Here is a 17,050-nt window from a genome sequence, read left to right on the forward strand (position 1 = left end):
TGAGGTCTGTCTCTTCACTTTCTCTATGTGCTCTAATTTTCCTTCAGATCCTCCCTGGGTTCCAGGGATCCACCTCATTCCTTCTTTTCTTCCCTGATTGTTATTTTCCAGTGTCTGGATTCTGAATCTTAGAGAGGTTGATGTGTTGCTGCTTACCATTCTGCCATCTTCCTAGAAATTCTGACACTAAATAGCTTTTTAAAAAGTCATAAAAGTTGCCAGGCAGAGTGGAATATGCCTGTGATCCCAGCACGTGGGAAGCTGAGGCAGGAGGGTCATCAGGAGTCCGAAGCCAGTCTGGGCTACATAGTGAATTCAAGGCCAGCTTGAATTACATAGTGAGACCTTGTCTCTGAAAAATAAATACACAAATAAATAAATGTACAAAGAAGTCATAAATGGTTACCATTTCATTATTTTCATTATTCTTTTTTATTTTGTGGTGTTAAAAATGGAACCCAGGGGCCGGGGATTTAGCTCAGTGGCTCTGCCACCTGCCTCACAAGCCCAAGGACCTGAGTTCGATCCCCGGTACCAAAAAAACAAACAAACAGACAAAAAATGGAACCCAGGACCTCATGCATGTGAGGTAAGGGCTCTACTACTGAGCCACATTATTATTCATTCCTCTTTTTTTTTTTTTTTTTGGTACCGGGGATCGAACTCCGGTCCTTGCACTTGCGAGGCAGGCAATGGAACCACTGGGCTAAATCCTCGGCCCTCCTCTTTTTAATTTTGTATAATTTCCTTTAACTAATTTCTGCAATCACTAAGGCATTTAAAACTGAAGCTTTGTTATCCTTTTCATCTCTTGATTTTAAGTGGTGTTGTTTATTCCCAAAAGAGAACAAGTTTCAGAACTCTTTAACAAAGCCAAGCATTGTGGCCCATGCCTGTAATCCCAGCACTCAGGAGGCTGAGGCAGGAGGATCACCAGGAGTTCCAGGCCAGCCTGGACTACATAATGAGCTCAAGGCCAGCCTGAACTACATAACAAAACCCTGTCTCAAAAAGAATTAAAAAACAAAACAAAACACCAAAAGAATCCTTTAACAATCCCTCTATTGAAGGTGTTTCCCCAGAGAGAGGCTTCATGACAGTGTGTTTATACCATTTCAGAATCACACCTGCCTAAGTAAACACTTCAGATAGACTCGGTGTGTCTAGGTCTAAGTGACAATCAGAGATGAATCCTAACTAGAAATCACCCAACATCCTTGGTGTGAGTCAAGCCAATGAATTGGCTGAGGCTCCAACAGCTTTGCCTTTGTTTACCAAGTTGCCCAATACTGTAATTCCTTCCACTGAAATTCCACTCTGAGTGACTGAATAGAGTAGGATGCCAGAAACTGATCCACAAAAACAGTCAACTGATCTCTGACAAATGATCCAATGGGAAAAGGGTAGTCCTCAACACAAGGTGCTGGAACAATTGGAAGTACACATGCAAAAACATGAATCTGAGGACTGGGGATTTAGCTCAGTGTTTCCGCTGCCTGCCTCGAAAGTGCAAGTTCCTCAGTTTGATCCCTGGTACCAAAAAAAATTTTTTTTAAATTTTAATTTAAAAAAAACCATGAATCTGAGCTGGGTGTGGTGGCACACACCTGTAATCCTAACACCTGGGGAGGCTGAGACAGGAAGATTGCAAGTTCAAATACACACACACACACACACACACACACACACAAACCATGAATCTAAACAAAGACCTTATACCTTTCAAAAAATTTAAAATGGGTCATAGACATAAATGTTATATACAAAGCTATAAAACTCTTAGAAGAAAACACAGAATCTAGGTGATCTTGGGCTAGATGACTTAATACATGACACCAAAAGCACAATCTATGGAAAGAAAAAAACTGCTAATTTAAGCTTTTTTAAAATTAAAAACTCTGCAGATATGAGCATGGATATCCATACTAAACATGGATACTATCTGTGCCTCCAAAGGATGTTCAGCTTCCACTTCCAGATTTAAGACCTGATGCTCCAAGGATGGCAATAAATCCCAACAGTCGACATGCCGGGATACCATCAGAACCAAGACAGGAAAAGGGGAGAGATCCCACATTTCCTAGCGGAGTGGAATTGCTCCCATCACAAAAACCACAACACGCTTAATACTTTTTAATCAGACAAGTCAACAAGTACTCTTACCACCTGCCTCACAGACGCTTTGCTTCCCACCAGCCAGCAGCCAAAGGCCGGGAGCTGGGCCAGAAGTCAGCCACTGAGGACCCTGAGTTTTATTGCTCTGGTCAAGCCAGAAGTTTCTGGAGTCCACCCTGGTCACCTGCAGTGACTGACCAGCTGTCGGGAAGGGCTTCTTGGTAAACTGGATTTACCCTGTGTGTTATCGTCCTGCCCTGCCTGACATGTAAACCCAGTGCAGAAACTCAAAATTCACCATGAAATCACTATTACATGGTATTTGTAATTAATTATTTTTGTGGTGCTGGGGATCAAACCCAAAGCCTTGCAATGCTAGCCAGCCACCTTACTAATGAACTAACCTTGACACACAACTGATTTTTTCCTTCTTTCCTTGTGTGTGTGATACTGGGGATGGAACCTAGGACTTTCTCATGGAGATACATCCGCAGCCCTTTTCAAAATTATTATTATTATTATTATTATTTTGAAAGCATCAAATTGCCTAGGCCAGGCTCCAATTTTTGATCCTCCTGCCTCAGCCTCCCAGAGTGCAGGGATTACATGTGTGCAACATCACACCTGGCAGAACTGGTTTTTTTTTTGTTGGTACTGGGGATCGAACTCGGGTCCTTAAGCTTGCAAGGCAGGCGGCAGAACCACTGAGCTAAATCCCCAGCCCTGGCAGAACTGATTTTTGAGTATTGAATTTGTATCCTGCAGCTCTGCTGAATCTTCAGCTCTAACAGCTATTTTGTGGAATGCTTGGGATTATCTTCATCTAGGACCATGTCATCTGTGAGCAGAGGCAATTTTACTTCTTCCTTTTGAGTTTGGGTGCCTTTTATTCCTTTCCTTGCCTTCCTGTTTTGGGGAAGACTGCTAGTACTAAGTTGAATAGAAGTGGCAGGAGTGAGCATTCTTGCCTAGTTCCTAATTCAGAGGATTAACTCTCAGTTTTTCACCATTAAATATAATGCTGGCTGTGGACTTTTCATATGTGACCTTTAACTATGTTGAGGTAATTTCCTTAGATTCCTAGAATGTTGAGTGTTTTTACCACCAAAAGAGGTTTAATTTTGTCAAATGCCTTTTCCACATCCACTGAGGTGACTGTGATTTTTGTCCTTTGTTTTGTTAATGTGGCATATTACATTTTTTTTTTGGTACCAGAGATCGAACTCGGGTCCTTGCACTCGCGAGGCAGGTGGCAGAACCACTGAGCTAAATCCCCAGCCCTAACATTTATTAATAATCATATGTTGAACAATCCTTGTGTCCCTGGGATAAATTTCACTTGGTCACAGCATGTTATTTTTTTATTTTTGCAGTTCCGGTGATCGAATTGAACCTAGAGTGCTCTACCACTGAGCTGCATCCCCAGTTCTTTTATATTTTGAGATAGGGTCTTACTAAGTTTTCCAAGGCTGGCCTCAAACTTTCAATCCTCCTGCCTCAGCCTTTCTGTACCACTGCACCCAGCATGTTGAGGATTTGGGAAGATACTGGTCTGTAGTTTTCCTTTCTTGTGATATTTTTGTCTGGAGCTGGAATTAGGGTAATGCTGGCCTCCTGAATTTGAAGGTGTTCCCTTTTCCTTCAATTTTTGGAAATAGTTTGAAAAGCATTGTTGTTAATTCTTTCCTAAGTTTAGAAGTATTCTCCAGTGGCCCGGGGATTTAGCTGAGTGGTTCCGGCACCTGCCGCGCAAGCACAAGGTCCCGAGTTCAATCCCCGGGCACACACAAAAAAAAGGAGTATTCTCCAGTGAGGCCACCTGGTCCTGGGCTTTTCTCTGGGGGAAGTTTTTAATTACTGATTCACCCTCCTTCCTAGTTACAGGCCTATTCAGATTTTTAAATGCTGTCTCTCTAGGAATTTATCCATTTCTTGTAATTGTCCAATTTATTGGTGCATAGTTGCAAAGTCTCTTATAATTTCTTTCTGTGGCATCAGTTGTACAATCATTCATTCGATTGTAATTATTTCAATGTTTTTTCATTACCTAGCTAAAGGTTCACCAACTTTGCTGATCTTCAAAAACCAACTTAAGGGCCAGGGATTTAGCTCAGTGGTGCCACCGTCAGCCTCACAAGTGCCAGGTCCCGAGTTCGATCCCCGGTACCAAAAAAAAAGCCCATGTAGTATCATTTTTTCCCTATTGTTTCTTTATTCTCTATTTGTTTACTTCTGTTTGAATTAATTATTTCCCTCAACCTGCTAACTTTGGGCCTGAGTCGTTCTTTTCGTGGTTCCTTGTAGGGTAAAGTCAGGTCGTTGAAAAAATGGTGATGAGGACAGGGAAGGCCAGGCTGGGGTTGCCCTGTACTCTGTGAAGCATGACTGGGCAGGGCTTGATGTTGGGTGAGCCCAGAAGGAAGGGGAACTACACGCCAACCTGAGATGCGGAAAGAAGGAACAACAGCAAGGGCAAAGGTCCCCGGGCACAGCAGCTTGGCCTGGTCCAGTCAGTACCGGAATGGGGACCCGGCCAGCAGTTTAGGAATTCAGATTCCATTCTGAGCGAGACAGGAAACCTATTAGCGGGTTCAGCAAAACGCATGTCTTAAGAGGTCATTTTGTGTGATCTGTTGGAAGGGCCTGTGGGTGGGGCGGGAGGCAGGACTGTCGGGGTCTCCCATGTCACACCTGCAGGGGTGACAAGTGCAGGACCAGGCAGTCAGTGCTGTGGTGGCAGAGATGTGGCTGGATTCTGGGCACAGCTGATAAGATCCGCTGACGGGCGGGTGCAGAGTGAGAGAAACTGAATGAGAAGGCAGCTGCTGCTGGGAAGGCTGCGCGCTGTTGGACAGAAATCAGGAGCTCGTCTCGGGACCCGTGGCCCCAGAGCGCGGCTGAGCTGGTGCGGGCCCGGGGAGAGGCTCCGCCTGGAGATGCCACAGTGGCAGTCATCGGTGCACACCTGATGTCCAGAGCCACTAGCCTGAGTCTCCCCAGGCACTCGGGGGCAGGCGGGGACTGAAGTGCTGAGGGCTGCGACGCTCCAGTGCTTGGCTGTCAGAGAGGAAGGGAACACCAGCAAGTCTGAGGAGCAGCAGCAGACGGGCAGGAAGGCAGCCTTTGGGAAGCCGGGCACAGTGGACGGGCCTGCTGCCGCCCCCCCAGGAGCTCCGCTGGCCATGGCACTGTTACCGATGCTGGGGGAACAATCAGAGGTTCGTAGAGACAGCGCTTCCGGAGCGTGCGGACTGGGGGCTGTAGAATCTGAATCAAGGAGACCTCAGTTTTACTGGATAGTGCTAGGATTGAACCGAAGGCCTTCCCACTGAGCTACATCCTCATCCATTCACTCATTCAGAGACATCGTCTCACTAGTTGATAAACTGCCTGGGCTGGGCTTGAACCTGGAATGTTCCTGCCTCAGCCTCTCAGAATAATGTGTGCCACCAGGCCCAGCTTAGGAGAGACATTTCTGGACACCTCAAATTGTTTCCCTACTCTTAAATGAGACATCATAACCTTCCTGTTTTGCTCTTCCAAGGGGCTTGGAGCTACTCCTCGAGGAAGCATTTTCCAATTCCCCAGTGGATTTTACAAACGCTAAGAACTACCGTGGAGTAAAAACCTTCCTCTCTGTTGTTACACCGGGGACCCCAAGGGGGCAGTGTCACCGCATCCGGCATCTCCTCCAGCTCGAGGCGCGATTACCACGAGGAGGTCGGTACTGGGTCAGGTCCCCAGGTGGCAGAGGAGCCAGTGATGAAGGGAGAGGCCCAGGCGGAAGCCAGGCGTTCGGGTCCTGCAGCTCTGTCCTATCGCTGTGTGGCTGTGGGCAGGTCAGGCTGCATCTCTGCGTGTCTCTAAGTCAAAGTACGGCAACGTGGATGCGAAAATAAGCCAGACTCAGAAAAGTACTGCAGGTTCCACGTGGGGCCCTGAAAGAGTCAAACCCAGGGAAGAGAGTGGAAGGGCGGCAGCCAGGGGCCGGGCAAGAGAGCGTGGGGAGGCTGCCCCGCACAGGGCCCCAGCTGAGAATATTGTATTGTCTGCTCAGCACTGCTAAGAGGGTCAGTCTTGAGTTAACATTCTTACAGTAAAAGAAAACCCCTAATAATTATAATAATTATAATAATAATGGGGGTGGGAGGAGACTTTGGGAGGTGACGGGTACATTTATGGCCAGATGATAGTGAGGTATTCAGAGATGTACACAGACCCTGGGCTGATCAAGATGCATGCAATGTATAAGGCTTTTTATAGGTCAAAAATGAAAGCCAAGCATGGTGGTGCACAGCCGCAATCCCAGCTACTCAGGAGGCTGAGGCAGGAGGATTGAAAGTTTAAGGTGAGCTAGGGCAACTTCGTAAGATCTTGTCTCAAAATAACAAGGATTGCCGATGTAGATTCATGGCATGGCATCCTTGAGTTCCATCCCCAGTGCAATAATAATAATAATAATAATAATTAAAATTTATAAAATAACAAGGGCCAGGAATGCAGCTCCGTTGTAGAGCACTCACTAAGACCACAAAAAAGAAAAATAAATAACAACAAAATAAAAATGATTTCTAAGTGACCTATGCATCCCTCGGACTGTTCTCGTGTTGTGGGGAACCTGGTGATGCAGTCAGCTGTGCCCAGGTGGGAGTGGGAGTCTGGCCCGCGAGGGCTCGCCCCTCACCCCTGCAGCTCGTGTTTGGAACTTCAGCCGCTAGCCCTTAACAGCACTTGCTGGGCACCTACCTTGAGCCAGGACAGGGAGTTGCTGGAGGCCCAGCGGAGACCCAGCACATCCTACCCGGCTTCAGGGGTGTGGTCTCCACAGCTTCGAGGGCTGCTCTTTGGCTTCCTCCCCTCTTGAGTCACAGGGTCACCAGATGTCGCACGTCATCATTGAGTCCTCGCTTTCCAAGTCCCAGGCCTTCCTCTTCCTCACTGCAGGCATTCGTTCTGCTGAAGTAGATTCCTAAGGAGTGAGGTAGGCCTCAAACTCACAGCAATACTCCTGCCTCAGCCTCCCAAGTGCTGGGGTTACAGACAGGCATGTGCCACCATGCCTGGCTTCTCCCTTCTTTTTTTCTTTCTGTTGTTTGTTGCTTTACTTTCTGGGAGATTTTCTTGACTTTTATCTTCTATTTCTTCTTTTCAATCTTTTACTTGAGCTGACAATTTTTGAGTCCTTCCTTCTCATTCTTCCCTTTTTTACAGCAACCCTTATGGATTCAGTATATCTCACATCCAAGAATACTACTCAAAGTGAGTTTGGTTTTTTCCTTCCGTTTTCTGCAATTTCTTTTTTCTGCCTTAAGTTTTGTCTGTTTGTTAGTTGTTTTACTCATCTTTGTTAACGTAAAAAAACCATGTATCTGGTCACATGCGAATATCTGTTAAATGTGGGTGTCAGACACATGGGTTTTTATTAGTCTTCCTGTGTGTACGTTCGTTCATCCTTTTGGCTGCAGGCCTGGAACAAGCGACACTGCAGTGAGCTGGCCTTTCAGTCAGGGATCTTCCTCTCGACAGAATTTGCAAGGTGGATCCTTTCTCTTGGGCCAGGCCTTCTGAGAACAGCTTCCTTGTCTTCTGCCTGGGAACATGCAGAACTGCAGCTCTGGGGAAGGGAGGGGAGGAAGGCGCTGAGGAGCCTGGCATTCAGTATGCAGGGGCTCCCTCCGTTCCCGCGTGGGGCCTGACTGGCCGCCCCAAGCCTGAGCTCTTAAACGTCCATTTATGCAAATATCCAGCCTGCAGGAGGGTGGCAGCAAGGACACTCAGGGGCCCCCATGTCCTGCGCCGGCCTCCGTCAATTGCCCTTTTTAGTCTACTGCCACCTGCCTAGGTTTTCCATGGTGACCGGCGCCTGTAAATCCCGGAACCCTTGGGATTTTTTTCTTGGTATTGGGATTGAATCCAGGGCCTTCATACTGAACTACATCCCAAGCCCTTTTTAATTTTTTATTTTGAGACAGAGTCTTACTAAGTCAAGGTGCCCAGACTGGACTTAAATTTACCATCCAGCCTTCCAGGGTGCTGGGATTACAGACATGTGCCACCACGCCTGGCTACCCCTGGGATTTTTCAGGGCAAATCTGATCACTTTTTATTGTCACCCCCCTTTAAAAAACACTTAGGTTATAATTTATGGTCTCTTGTCAGGTCTGTATTCCATTTTTTAAAGACTTTATTGTTCAATTTTTACATAAAAATTATAATTATCACCTGCAGATGTCTTTGTCCTCGTTTTTTTAAATCTTTGTAGGCTCATGCCTTTAAAATTCTCTATTGCCATTTTAGTGGCAGTTGGGAGAAAGTATTTATTTTGTTTACCTCAAATTCTTGGGCTTCGAGCAGTCATAGCGCACTGAAGAAATGCAGTTTCCATAAATGGCCACAAGTGGGCGCAGTGACTCTATATTTAATTTATAGTTTTTCCCTACACAGTAGTGACAGCCTCCTGCCAACTCCGAGTTGGAATGAGTTCAGATTAATCTAGCAACGGAGTCACAGAATCGTAGACTATCTCCCCTGGACAAGGTCTCGTGGAGCTTTCCATTCACCCTGGAGAGACAAGGAATCGGAGACCCACAGCAGTCAATCTGTCCATCCAGTACCTGGAGGTAGTCGGTAAGTACTTGGACTTGGGTTTTAAACGTTCTTCTAGAAACTAATAATTGGCCAGGTGTGGTGGCGCATGCCTACAACCCCAGTACTCTGGGAGGCTGAAGTAGGAGGATTGCAAGTTTGAGCCCAGCCTGGGCAACTTTGCAAAACATCCTGTCCAAAAAGGGGGTGGGGGGAGTGGAGCTAAGGATGTTAGCTCAATGACGCTCACTGGCTTCGATCCTAAGTACCAGGAAAAAGTTTTCATAATTGAAGTTGGTTTTAAATTGGAATACAAGCCGGGCATAGTAGCATGTGCTTGTAGTCCCAGCTATGTGAGACGCTGAACAGAAAGTCCAGTTAAACCCTGGAATTCTAGGCCAGCCTGGGCAACACAGTGAGACCCATCTCACACACACACACACACACACACACACGCATTCACATGGCACCCAGCCCAGCTATTTAGAAAGCTAAAGCAGGAGAATCCCAAGCTTGAGGCCGGTCTGGACAATTCAGCAAGACCTTGTCTCAATATAAATAAAAAATTTAAAAAAGGACTGGGGATGTAGCTCAGTGACTCTTGGATTCAATACTCAGTACTGCAAAATAAAAATTTTTAAAGTTTTTTGAGACAGAGTCTCACTATGTAACCCAGGCTGGCCTCGAACTCATGGTGATCCTCCTGCCTCAGCCTCCCACGTACTGGGATCACAGGTGTGTACCACTTACACCCAACTAAAAAATATTTTTTTGAGATCAAGTTTCACTAAGTAGTTCAGGCTGGGCCTGAACTCACTACAAAATTTTTTTTTTAAACTGTGAATCCATATTCAGACGTGGTGGCACACCTGTGTAATTCCAGAATTCAAACTACTCTTCTGGGAATGAAGGCAGAGCCCATCTCCCTGCTACGTTGAGAATACACCCACTGGTAGGATTTGGGCTGGCCTTGGGAGAACAGGCTGGCCTTTCTCCATTTATGAGTAGGAGTTTCTTAGCCTGTGCGTGCGTGCGTGCGTGTGTGTGTGTGTGTGATGGAACCAGGGACTGAACCCAGGATCTTTGCACTGAACTCCATCCCCAACCCCTACCCAGGCTAAACTCAAAACTTGAGATCCTCCTCCTGCCTCAGCCCTCCAGGACGCTCACATTACAGCAGTGCACCACCATGACTGGCCACCAGACTATTATTATTATTTATGTATTTGTTGGAGACAGGGTCTTGCTGTGTACTCCAGGTTGGCCTTGAACTATGTAGCCCAGGCTGAGCTCCAATTTGTGGTGACCCCTACTCTGCAGCCTCCCAAGCGCTGAGGTCACAGGCGTTTGTACCACGCCCAGCTAACTTTCAGACTCCTCCTTTTTTTTAGTATCGGGGATCAAACTCAGGGCCTTACACTTGCCAGGCAGGTGTGGGCCACTGTGCTACAACCCCGGCCCCAGACCCTTCTAATAAAGGTTCTCCACGCTGAAATCAGCTGGAGTTGGTTTTCGCGGCTTGCAGCAAGAACAAAAGCATTCTGATGGGTGTTAATTAAGGCAAAGGACACTGAAAGCTGGTGGATCGCTTGGGAAACCAGCACAGGTTCCAAACTCAAACGCAGCGGGAACTTCAGGGGCCCTGAGCTGCTGCGGGCCGAGGGAGCGGACTCATCAGCAGAGGTCTCCACGCCGCGCGCTCAGAAAACACGAGTTTTCTGAAAATCACGGGCAGTCTAGGGTTTGAACTCAAAAAAGTGATCCTTACCCTAAGGATTTATTCTGTCAACAGTTCTCATCAAGTATTTCTCCTCCAGGTCACACTTCAGTGGGTGAGCAGGGCTCCGCAGTGTAACGCCACCCCGGTAATTCACCTGCCACCCACTCATCTTCTGCTCGACGTCTGCTGCAGCTCAGCCTTCGCCACCTCCCGGGCCCACAAGCATCACTCACGGCGCGACACTAAGGGGCTCCAGTGGACACTGCCGGCCCTGCACAGGGCACAGGGGAAATGGCCTCCCCTGTGAGCCCCACTGCCCAAGCACCATCAGCCCTGCTGCCTGCACCTCTGGCATCTAAAGCAAACGGACATTTTTCATTGACCTCTAAACCCTCCACTGAAGCACGAAGGACGCCCACTGAACGGACTGCTCAGCAGCTCCAGGCAAAAGACTGAGACTACTTCGGAGTCTAAGGAGAATGTCACTCACCCTGTAAGAAGCAACACGCTGTGCGTAGTAAGAGCGCCGTAAAGCTACAAACCTGGACTTTACTACTTCAGCTCCAGAAACATCCCAGCGTCTCACTGGTACCCGTGACCGACGAATCTGCACTGGAGACTCTCAGTTCATGACCGTAAGGTAGAAGTTCCTGAGTTTTGTGCCAGATTCTTTCCTTAGTAGCTGTTATGCTCTAATTACACGCAACAGGAAGGCACGGCCTCCCTTCTCAGCGCGGTGCTGGACACCTCGGTTTGGAGTCCCCACAAGGCGCGGCTTTGCGCTCATCCCTCCTCTCCCACACGCTCATCCGTCATCCGCCACAAACCCCTTCAGATCCCCAGAGGAAGAAGCCACACACCATCTTCGCTGCCTTCTCTCCCCTTGGCTCTGTCTTGAGTTATTTTATCACTGGCACTCACTGTCCTGGCTGTTATCAAGCAACAAAAGTCCTCCTCAAAGTACAGCTCCAGAAAGCCAATTAAGGAATTGTGACGAACCACAGCCTTCTGTTAACATTCAGCCAAAAGATGCTTTGGGCAAGAATGAAACATGATGTAAAATGATCAAGGTGGTGAAGGATAAGGCAGACTTTCAAGTACGCAGCAGGCTCACAAGAAATACTTTGTCCCCTTTCCAGATTGCCCTTCACTGCATTTCCCTCAGCCGCCCTTTCAGCCAGGCTCTGTTGAATCCTCAGGGACAATGTAGAACACCCTTCCGATGTCCTCTCTTCCAACCCATCTGGACGTGCTTTCTTCACACTGCTCAGCACTCTCGAAAGCTCACCGTGACTCCCCACTGCCGCGCAAAGGGCCCAGCACTACTTCCGGTTTCTCACACAAGCCAAGCCTCCCTTCTCCACCCCAACCTAGCTGCGTGCAATTCCCGGCTCTTCTATTAATACAGAACTGAAAATCTGGATCAGGACTATTGGATTATTTTTTCTTTTTAGTTTTTTTGAGACACGTCTTACTAGGTAGTCCAGGCCGGCCTTGAATTTAACGTCCCTGCGCCTCAACCCGGAGTGCGGGGACCACAGGTGCGCGCCACCATACCCAGAAATATAATTACTTTTGCTGAGACGGATGATAAATTTAAGGGCAGAGACTACTTCTATTTTCCTCTACCAATCTCAAAGGTGGAATCAGAGGCCTGAACCTAGACACGTGTGGAGGGGTGGTGGCGCATGACAGTGTAAAAACACTCCAGGTGATCCTTACACACTGCAGTCTCCTCAGCGCCGTCCTTCCAGCAAAGATAATCTTACCAACAAACATTTATTTTTTTTTTTGGTACCGGGGATCGAACTTGGTTCCTTGAGCTTTCACAGCAGGCGGCGAAACCACTGAGCTAAATCCCCGGCCTCTTTTATTAAATGCTGAGGCCTTAAGATAGTATTGAGTATTTCCAATAACCGAAACTGTTGCTATGATTCCCCAAGCAGTAGGAAATCCCTTACACTTTCAGGTGAGGTCAGCCACTGTCAAAGTAAAAAGCACTCCACCCTGCCTACTCCAGTGCCTCAGGCAATGCGCTGGCCTCAGCTGCACCTGGCCCCTGGTGGTGACAGGGACCACAGCAGCTTCTATTTTTACTCCAGGTGACTCTGCCTTAGTGTCCTAGCGACCCTTCTATTTATGTAGTTCCGTCCCAAAGACAGTTCTTGAAATTGCCTTCTCGGGTTTCCATAGGGTGAGAAAATTATTTCCCTTCTATTTTTGAAACTTTATATATTTTGTCTGCTACTGTGCGTTGTTTTCAGAAAAAATCCTTCATCTCCAATTCCATGTGAATAAATGAAAACCAAGCCACAAAGTTGGAAATCAAGTTTTGTTTTTATATGAACAGAAGTAGACCATCTAGAAATATTTCAGTTTATTTAAATTGTTAAGTAGGATATGAAACCGAATTTGTAGCCAGTACCAGAGAATGGACTCAACTGCTCAGTGTTTAATGAGAACAGCTTCTACATAGGGTCCCAAGAGACTTACAGAAACGGGTCAAATCCCTAATATTAAGCAAATAAAATTCATGTTTTAAACAGATTATACAAAAATTGATTTATACTCCATTTCCCTTTTTTTGATATTTAGAAAGTGCAGATTTAACAAAAGGTAGCCATATCCTTTCTATGTACAATGCCGATTATAATTATGCAAACAAAACTGTCAGTCTGTTACCCAAAAATCCCAGTGTTTAGTTCTCAAACCTTAAGTCACTGAATTGAATAAGGATCCAAAGAGGGTTAAAAGTAAAAACAACAAAAAAAGTTACTGCCACATTCCAGATAAAGGGAAGAAACGAATACATTAATCTAACCACAGAAGGTTTAACCTAAAACTTATCAAAAACCTTTCATTTCATTTTTTTAGTGGAAAATTAGCAATTATTTGGCAATGCTGCTTTTTACTAGTAAACAATGATAAAGTCAAGGGAGGGAAAAACCTAAGAACAACAACAACCACCAGTGAGGCATATATAACATTTTTAGGGCACTATCTGAAAACTTCATGGATTTTCATAACAGATATGTCCCTATGTTGTTTATGTGAGCCAAGAGGTCATTAAAATGTATGTCACAACACAGAGACTTTTCAATGGAAGCTGCTGTCCTAAACTCAGCCTCTGCTCGAGATGAATCATGCTATTCACAATTCTTTCAACAAAGGCATCATCTCAGGGTGCTAGCAGCACAGCAACCCTAATCATTACCCCATCCTAATGACAAGCAATGAAGCAAAACTAGAAGGATGAAAAGAAAGGACAGGGTTAGAAACAGACTAGAGGTCCTATCTTAAATGAGAAGCCTTTTTGTCCTTTTTCTAAATCCATGGTGATATAAGTTTTCCACGAGGATGTGAAGATAGGATTTAAAATTCATAATTTTCTAAGTATCTCTGAATCTTAAGGTAAAGACAACTTAACACTGAAAAAGTGTTCTTCGGAGGCCAAATCTCAATACATTTGGCAAACATGTTAATAAAATTCACTCCTCCTTCCCATTTTTTAAAAAGTTTTCACTGGGCTACCAAACTGCCAGAGGAGTTGCCAAACTGGAGACTACTCAAATTTAGGTTAAGAGACTTATTCTAGGAAAGTGAATAGGATATACACCTAATTAGAAGACAAACCACAACACCCTCTGAACACTAGTGCATGCAATTAGCTCTTCCATTTCATAAACTCAATGGGTAGACAGGAAGAGAACAAAGGGAAGGAGAACGCAGAAGCCAAGTAGAACGAAGGAATCTGGGGCAGAGGTTTTAGGGGAGAGTAAATGAGGGGAAGACACCAATTAAATGACATGGATAGGAGGCGGTTAGAATTTGTCTTTTAGTTTACTTAGCAAGTTAAATCAGTGCTTTATGTTAAACTCGACAAACCTATTAGTTTGCCCCTTTCATTTCTAAATAACTCTTACCATAAGGTGGTAGGAAGGAGAAGCAAATAAAGTGGCATGCAGGAAGATGAGAAGCACGGAAAAAGTGGCCAAGGAGAACTGGTGGCAAGAAGTTTTAAATATCAAGGCCACTGAAAACGAGACTCAGCAAACCAAATCATTTCTGCATTACCCTTTGTCCTCAATTAACCACTCTGAAAATTACAGCCAAGCAAACCACAAATATTTTAATGGGTTATGTTGGATGGTATGTCTCCTGCATATGCTTCCACCAGAACAAAAAAGGAAAACCAAGTAAGTTCCTTTTCACATAAGGCACAGGACAAAATTAACCCCATTTACATATTTGAGATGAAAATGAGTGTTTTCCTGGCTTCTGTTTGTTTCTTTTGCTATCGCACATCTATAGATAATAGGGACTCAAGCATATTATCCATGACAGAAAATTCCACTGTTGTACAAAATAAAATTGTTAATTCTAACTTTTATTCTTATACAATTTGCAGAATAGAATTGAAATGGTTGTTATAGGTTTTAAAGTTGATAACTGGACTATAATACAACTGAAATGCAGTGGTGAGCTGAGCAAGTACATTTAAAATGAAGTCACAGACATGATTTTTCTATACATTTTTGTTTGAAGAAAATTATAATAAAGTTAGCAAGCAGTCACAGATGAAAGAACAAATAAAACAGGTGGACTGGATAGTTAGGATGAGGAACAAAAATATCTGTTTAGAGTTAAAAATGGACAGAGTGGTTTATTTGCAGCAAGGAGAGAAACAGGTGGCGGATGGCAGTGGATGGAACAGGAGAACGCTCAGCAGCATTTGCTCTTCCAGCCCGTGACGCCGCCTCCACTGCTGATATCTACATTTTCACTGTTGGGCTCTTTTACAGGGGTCTGGAACAAACACATAAGCAAAGAAACCCATGAAAACACAATGCCACGTAAGTCAAGATTCAACACAATATTCCTATCAAGCTCAAAGTATGCAAAAGGAGGCAGTTACAGTCACATGCCTAGATTTTTACCCCACGCAAAGTCAAGCTTTGGAAACTGGTTTCGATCTTCATTTAGTCTGCTTCCTCCAAGCTGTGAAATGTCACACATACTTCCTGGCAAACCATCTCTGCCCCTAATCTTCTCAGTAGATTTTCTTACCACTTCTGGACCGCCAAGTACATTTAGTACTTTTAAAAAAGCATCATCAAGCAAGTTGTATAAAGCCAACGTTGGGTTATGTCTAACTTTATTTTTCATTATTAGTACATGTTTTGCCATTCATAATGATCACACTCATCATGGGGAATCTGTACCTCTACATAATACATCTTATTTCTTTTTTTCCCATTCCCCTCTCCCTTTATCCCTTTTTTCTCTCCCCATTTACAAAAACTCTGTTGCCATTTTTATCTTCCATTCATTTTTTTTTTTTTTGGTATCAGTGATCGAATTCAGGACCTTGCGCTTGTGGGGCAGAAGGCGGAACCACTGAGCTAAATCCTCGGCCCCTTCCATTCACTTTTTAAAATCCCTTTTTCCTTCTTCCCTTCTCTCTCATTCCCTTTGCCATTTGAACAAGGTTTTTTTGAACTTTCCAATATCTATCCTCCATTTTGCTCCTTATTTACACTGGGTTTCTCACACAAGGGAAGGAACATGACATTTAAATGTGTGTCTGATTTATTTCACTAAGATTAAGATTATAGAGATGCATCTGGTTACCTAAAAATGTCTCCATTTTATCTTTCTTTATGGCAGACTAGTACTCTATTGTATATAAATACCACATTTATATACATTCTTTATCCATCCATCTGTTGATGGGCATGTGGGCTATTTCTAAAATTTAGCTATTATAAACTGTGCTGCTATTAACATGGGTGTGCATGTATCAGTACGGTAGGATGCTTTTAACTCTTTTGGGAAGATACCTAGAAGGGGAAGAGCTGAGCCAAATGGGTAAAACTGGCTTCAGGTTTTGGGGGAGTCTCCACACTGACTTCCACAGTGGTTGCACCAGTTTACACTCCCACCAAGAGTGGAGAAGGGTTCCTTTTTCCCCATATCCCTGCCAGTATTTGTTACTAACTGATTTCTGGATCACAGCTATTCTTTTTGGAGTGAGATGGGATCTCAGAGCCGCTTTACTTTGTATTTCTCAAATGACCACTGCTCAAAGGGTCATGCCTAATTTAAGAGAACTGAAACAGCTGTTTCTGTGTACTTTTTTTTCTGTGTACTTATTTGCCTTTTAAAGTTTATATTTCTGCACCACTGCTTTAAAAAGGCAAACAGCTATATAAATGAAAAAGTCATGGGCAAAATGCAGAGTTACATAATTCATGCAGGAAAACAGTATCGGGGGGGGGAACCCCCAAACCAGAATTACTTATTTCACTCTTAAAATCAGAAAAATACAGTATTTCAAACAAGTAGCCCCATACTGTATTATGAAAAAAGTTTCTGTATACTAATTTACATGCAGAAAAGTGCACACATCTTATGCATACAGCTGACTGAGTTTTCAGTGTATGATGCTGTGAAAAGTCCAGGTCAGGGTACGGAACATGGTACCGCCACAAAGCGAGCCCCCCCCCCCCCCCCGCCGTGCTCCTTTCTGGCCAACATGAGCCTTGTACAGTCAACATTCCCGATTTCTAACATCACAGGTGAGCTTTTGCTATCCTTGCCCTTTATATACTGGAACTCAGTTTAACATGT

General features: G+C 44.9%; 1 protein-coding gene and 1 long non-coding RNA gene across 2 annotated transcripts in view; one reads left to right on the plus strand and one right to left on the minus strand.

Annotated features, from left to right (window-relative positions):
- Nucleotides 1-8,231: 8,231 nt before the first annotated feature.
- On the plus strand, nt 8,232-13,093 carry LOC110347911 (uncharacterized). Its single transcript, XR_002392813.2, has 2 exons — nt 8,232-8,742; nt 10,518-13,093. It is a non-coding gene; the product is annotated as an uncharacterized LOC110347911 (long non-coding RNA).
- Nucleotides 12,783-17,050, minus strand: part of Rab10 (RAB10, member RAS oncogene family) — an 81,807-nt gene continuing 77,539 nt past the window's right edge. Inside the window, exon 6 of the mRNA XM_004839126.4 lies at nt 12,783-15,226. Within this exon, the coding sequence (XP_004839183.1) occupies nt 15,143-15,226 (84 nt within the window). The 3' untranslated portion in view covers nt 12,783-15,142. The remainder of the gene's footprint in view (nt 15,227-17,050) is intronic.

Source organism: Heterocephalus glaber, unplaced genomic scaffold, assembly GCF_053883595.1.
Source record: "Heterocephalus glaber isolate CG9 unplaced genomic scaffold, H.glaber_assembly_v1.0 deba00001457, whole genome shotgun sequence".
Lineage (NCBI taxonomy): Eukaryota > Metazoa > Chordata > Mammalia > Rodentia > Bathyergidae > Heterocephalus > Heterocephalus glaber.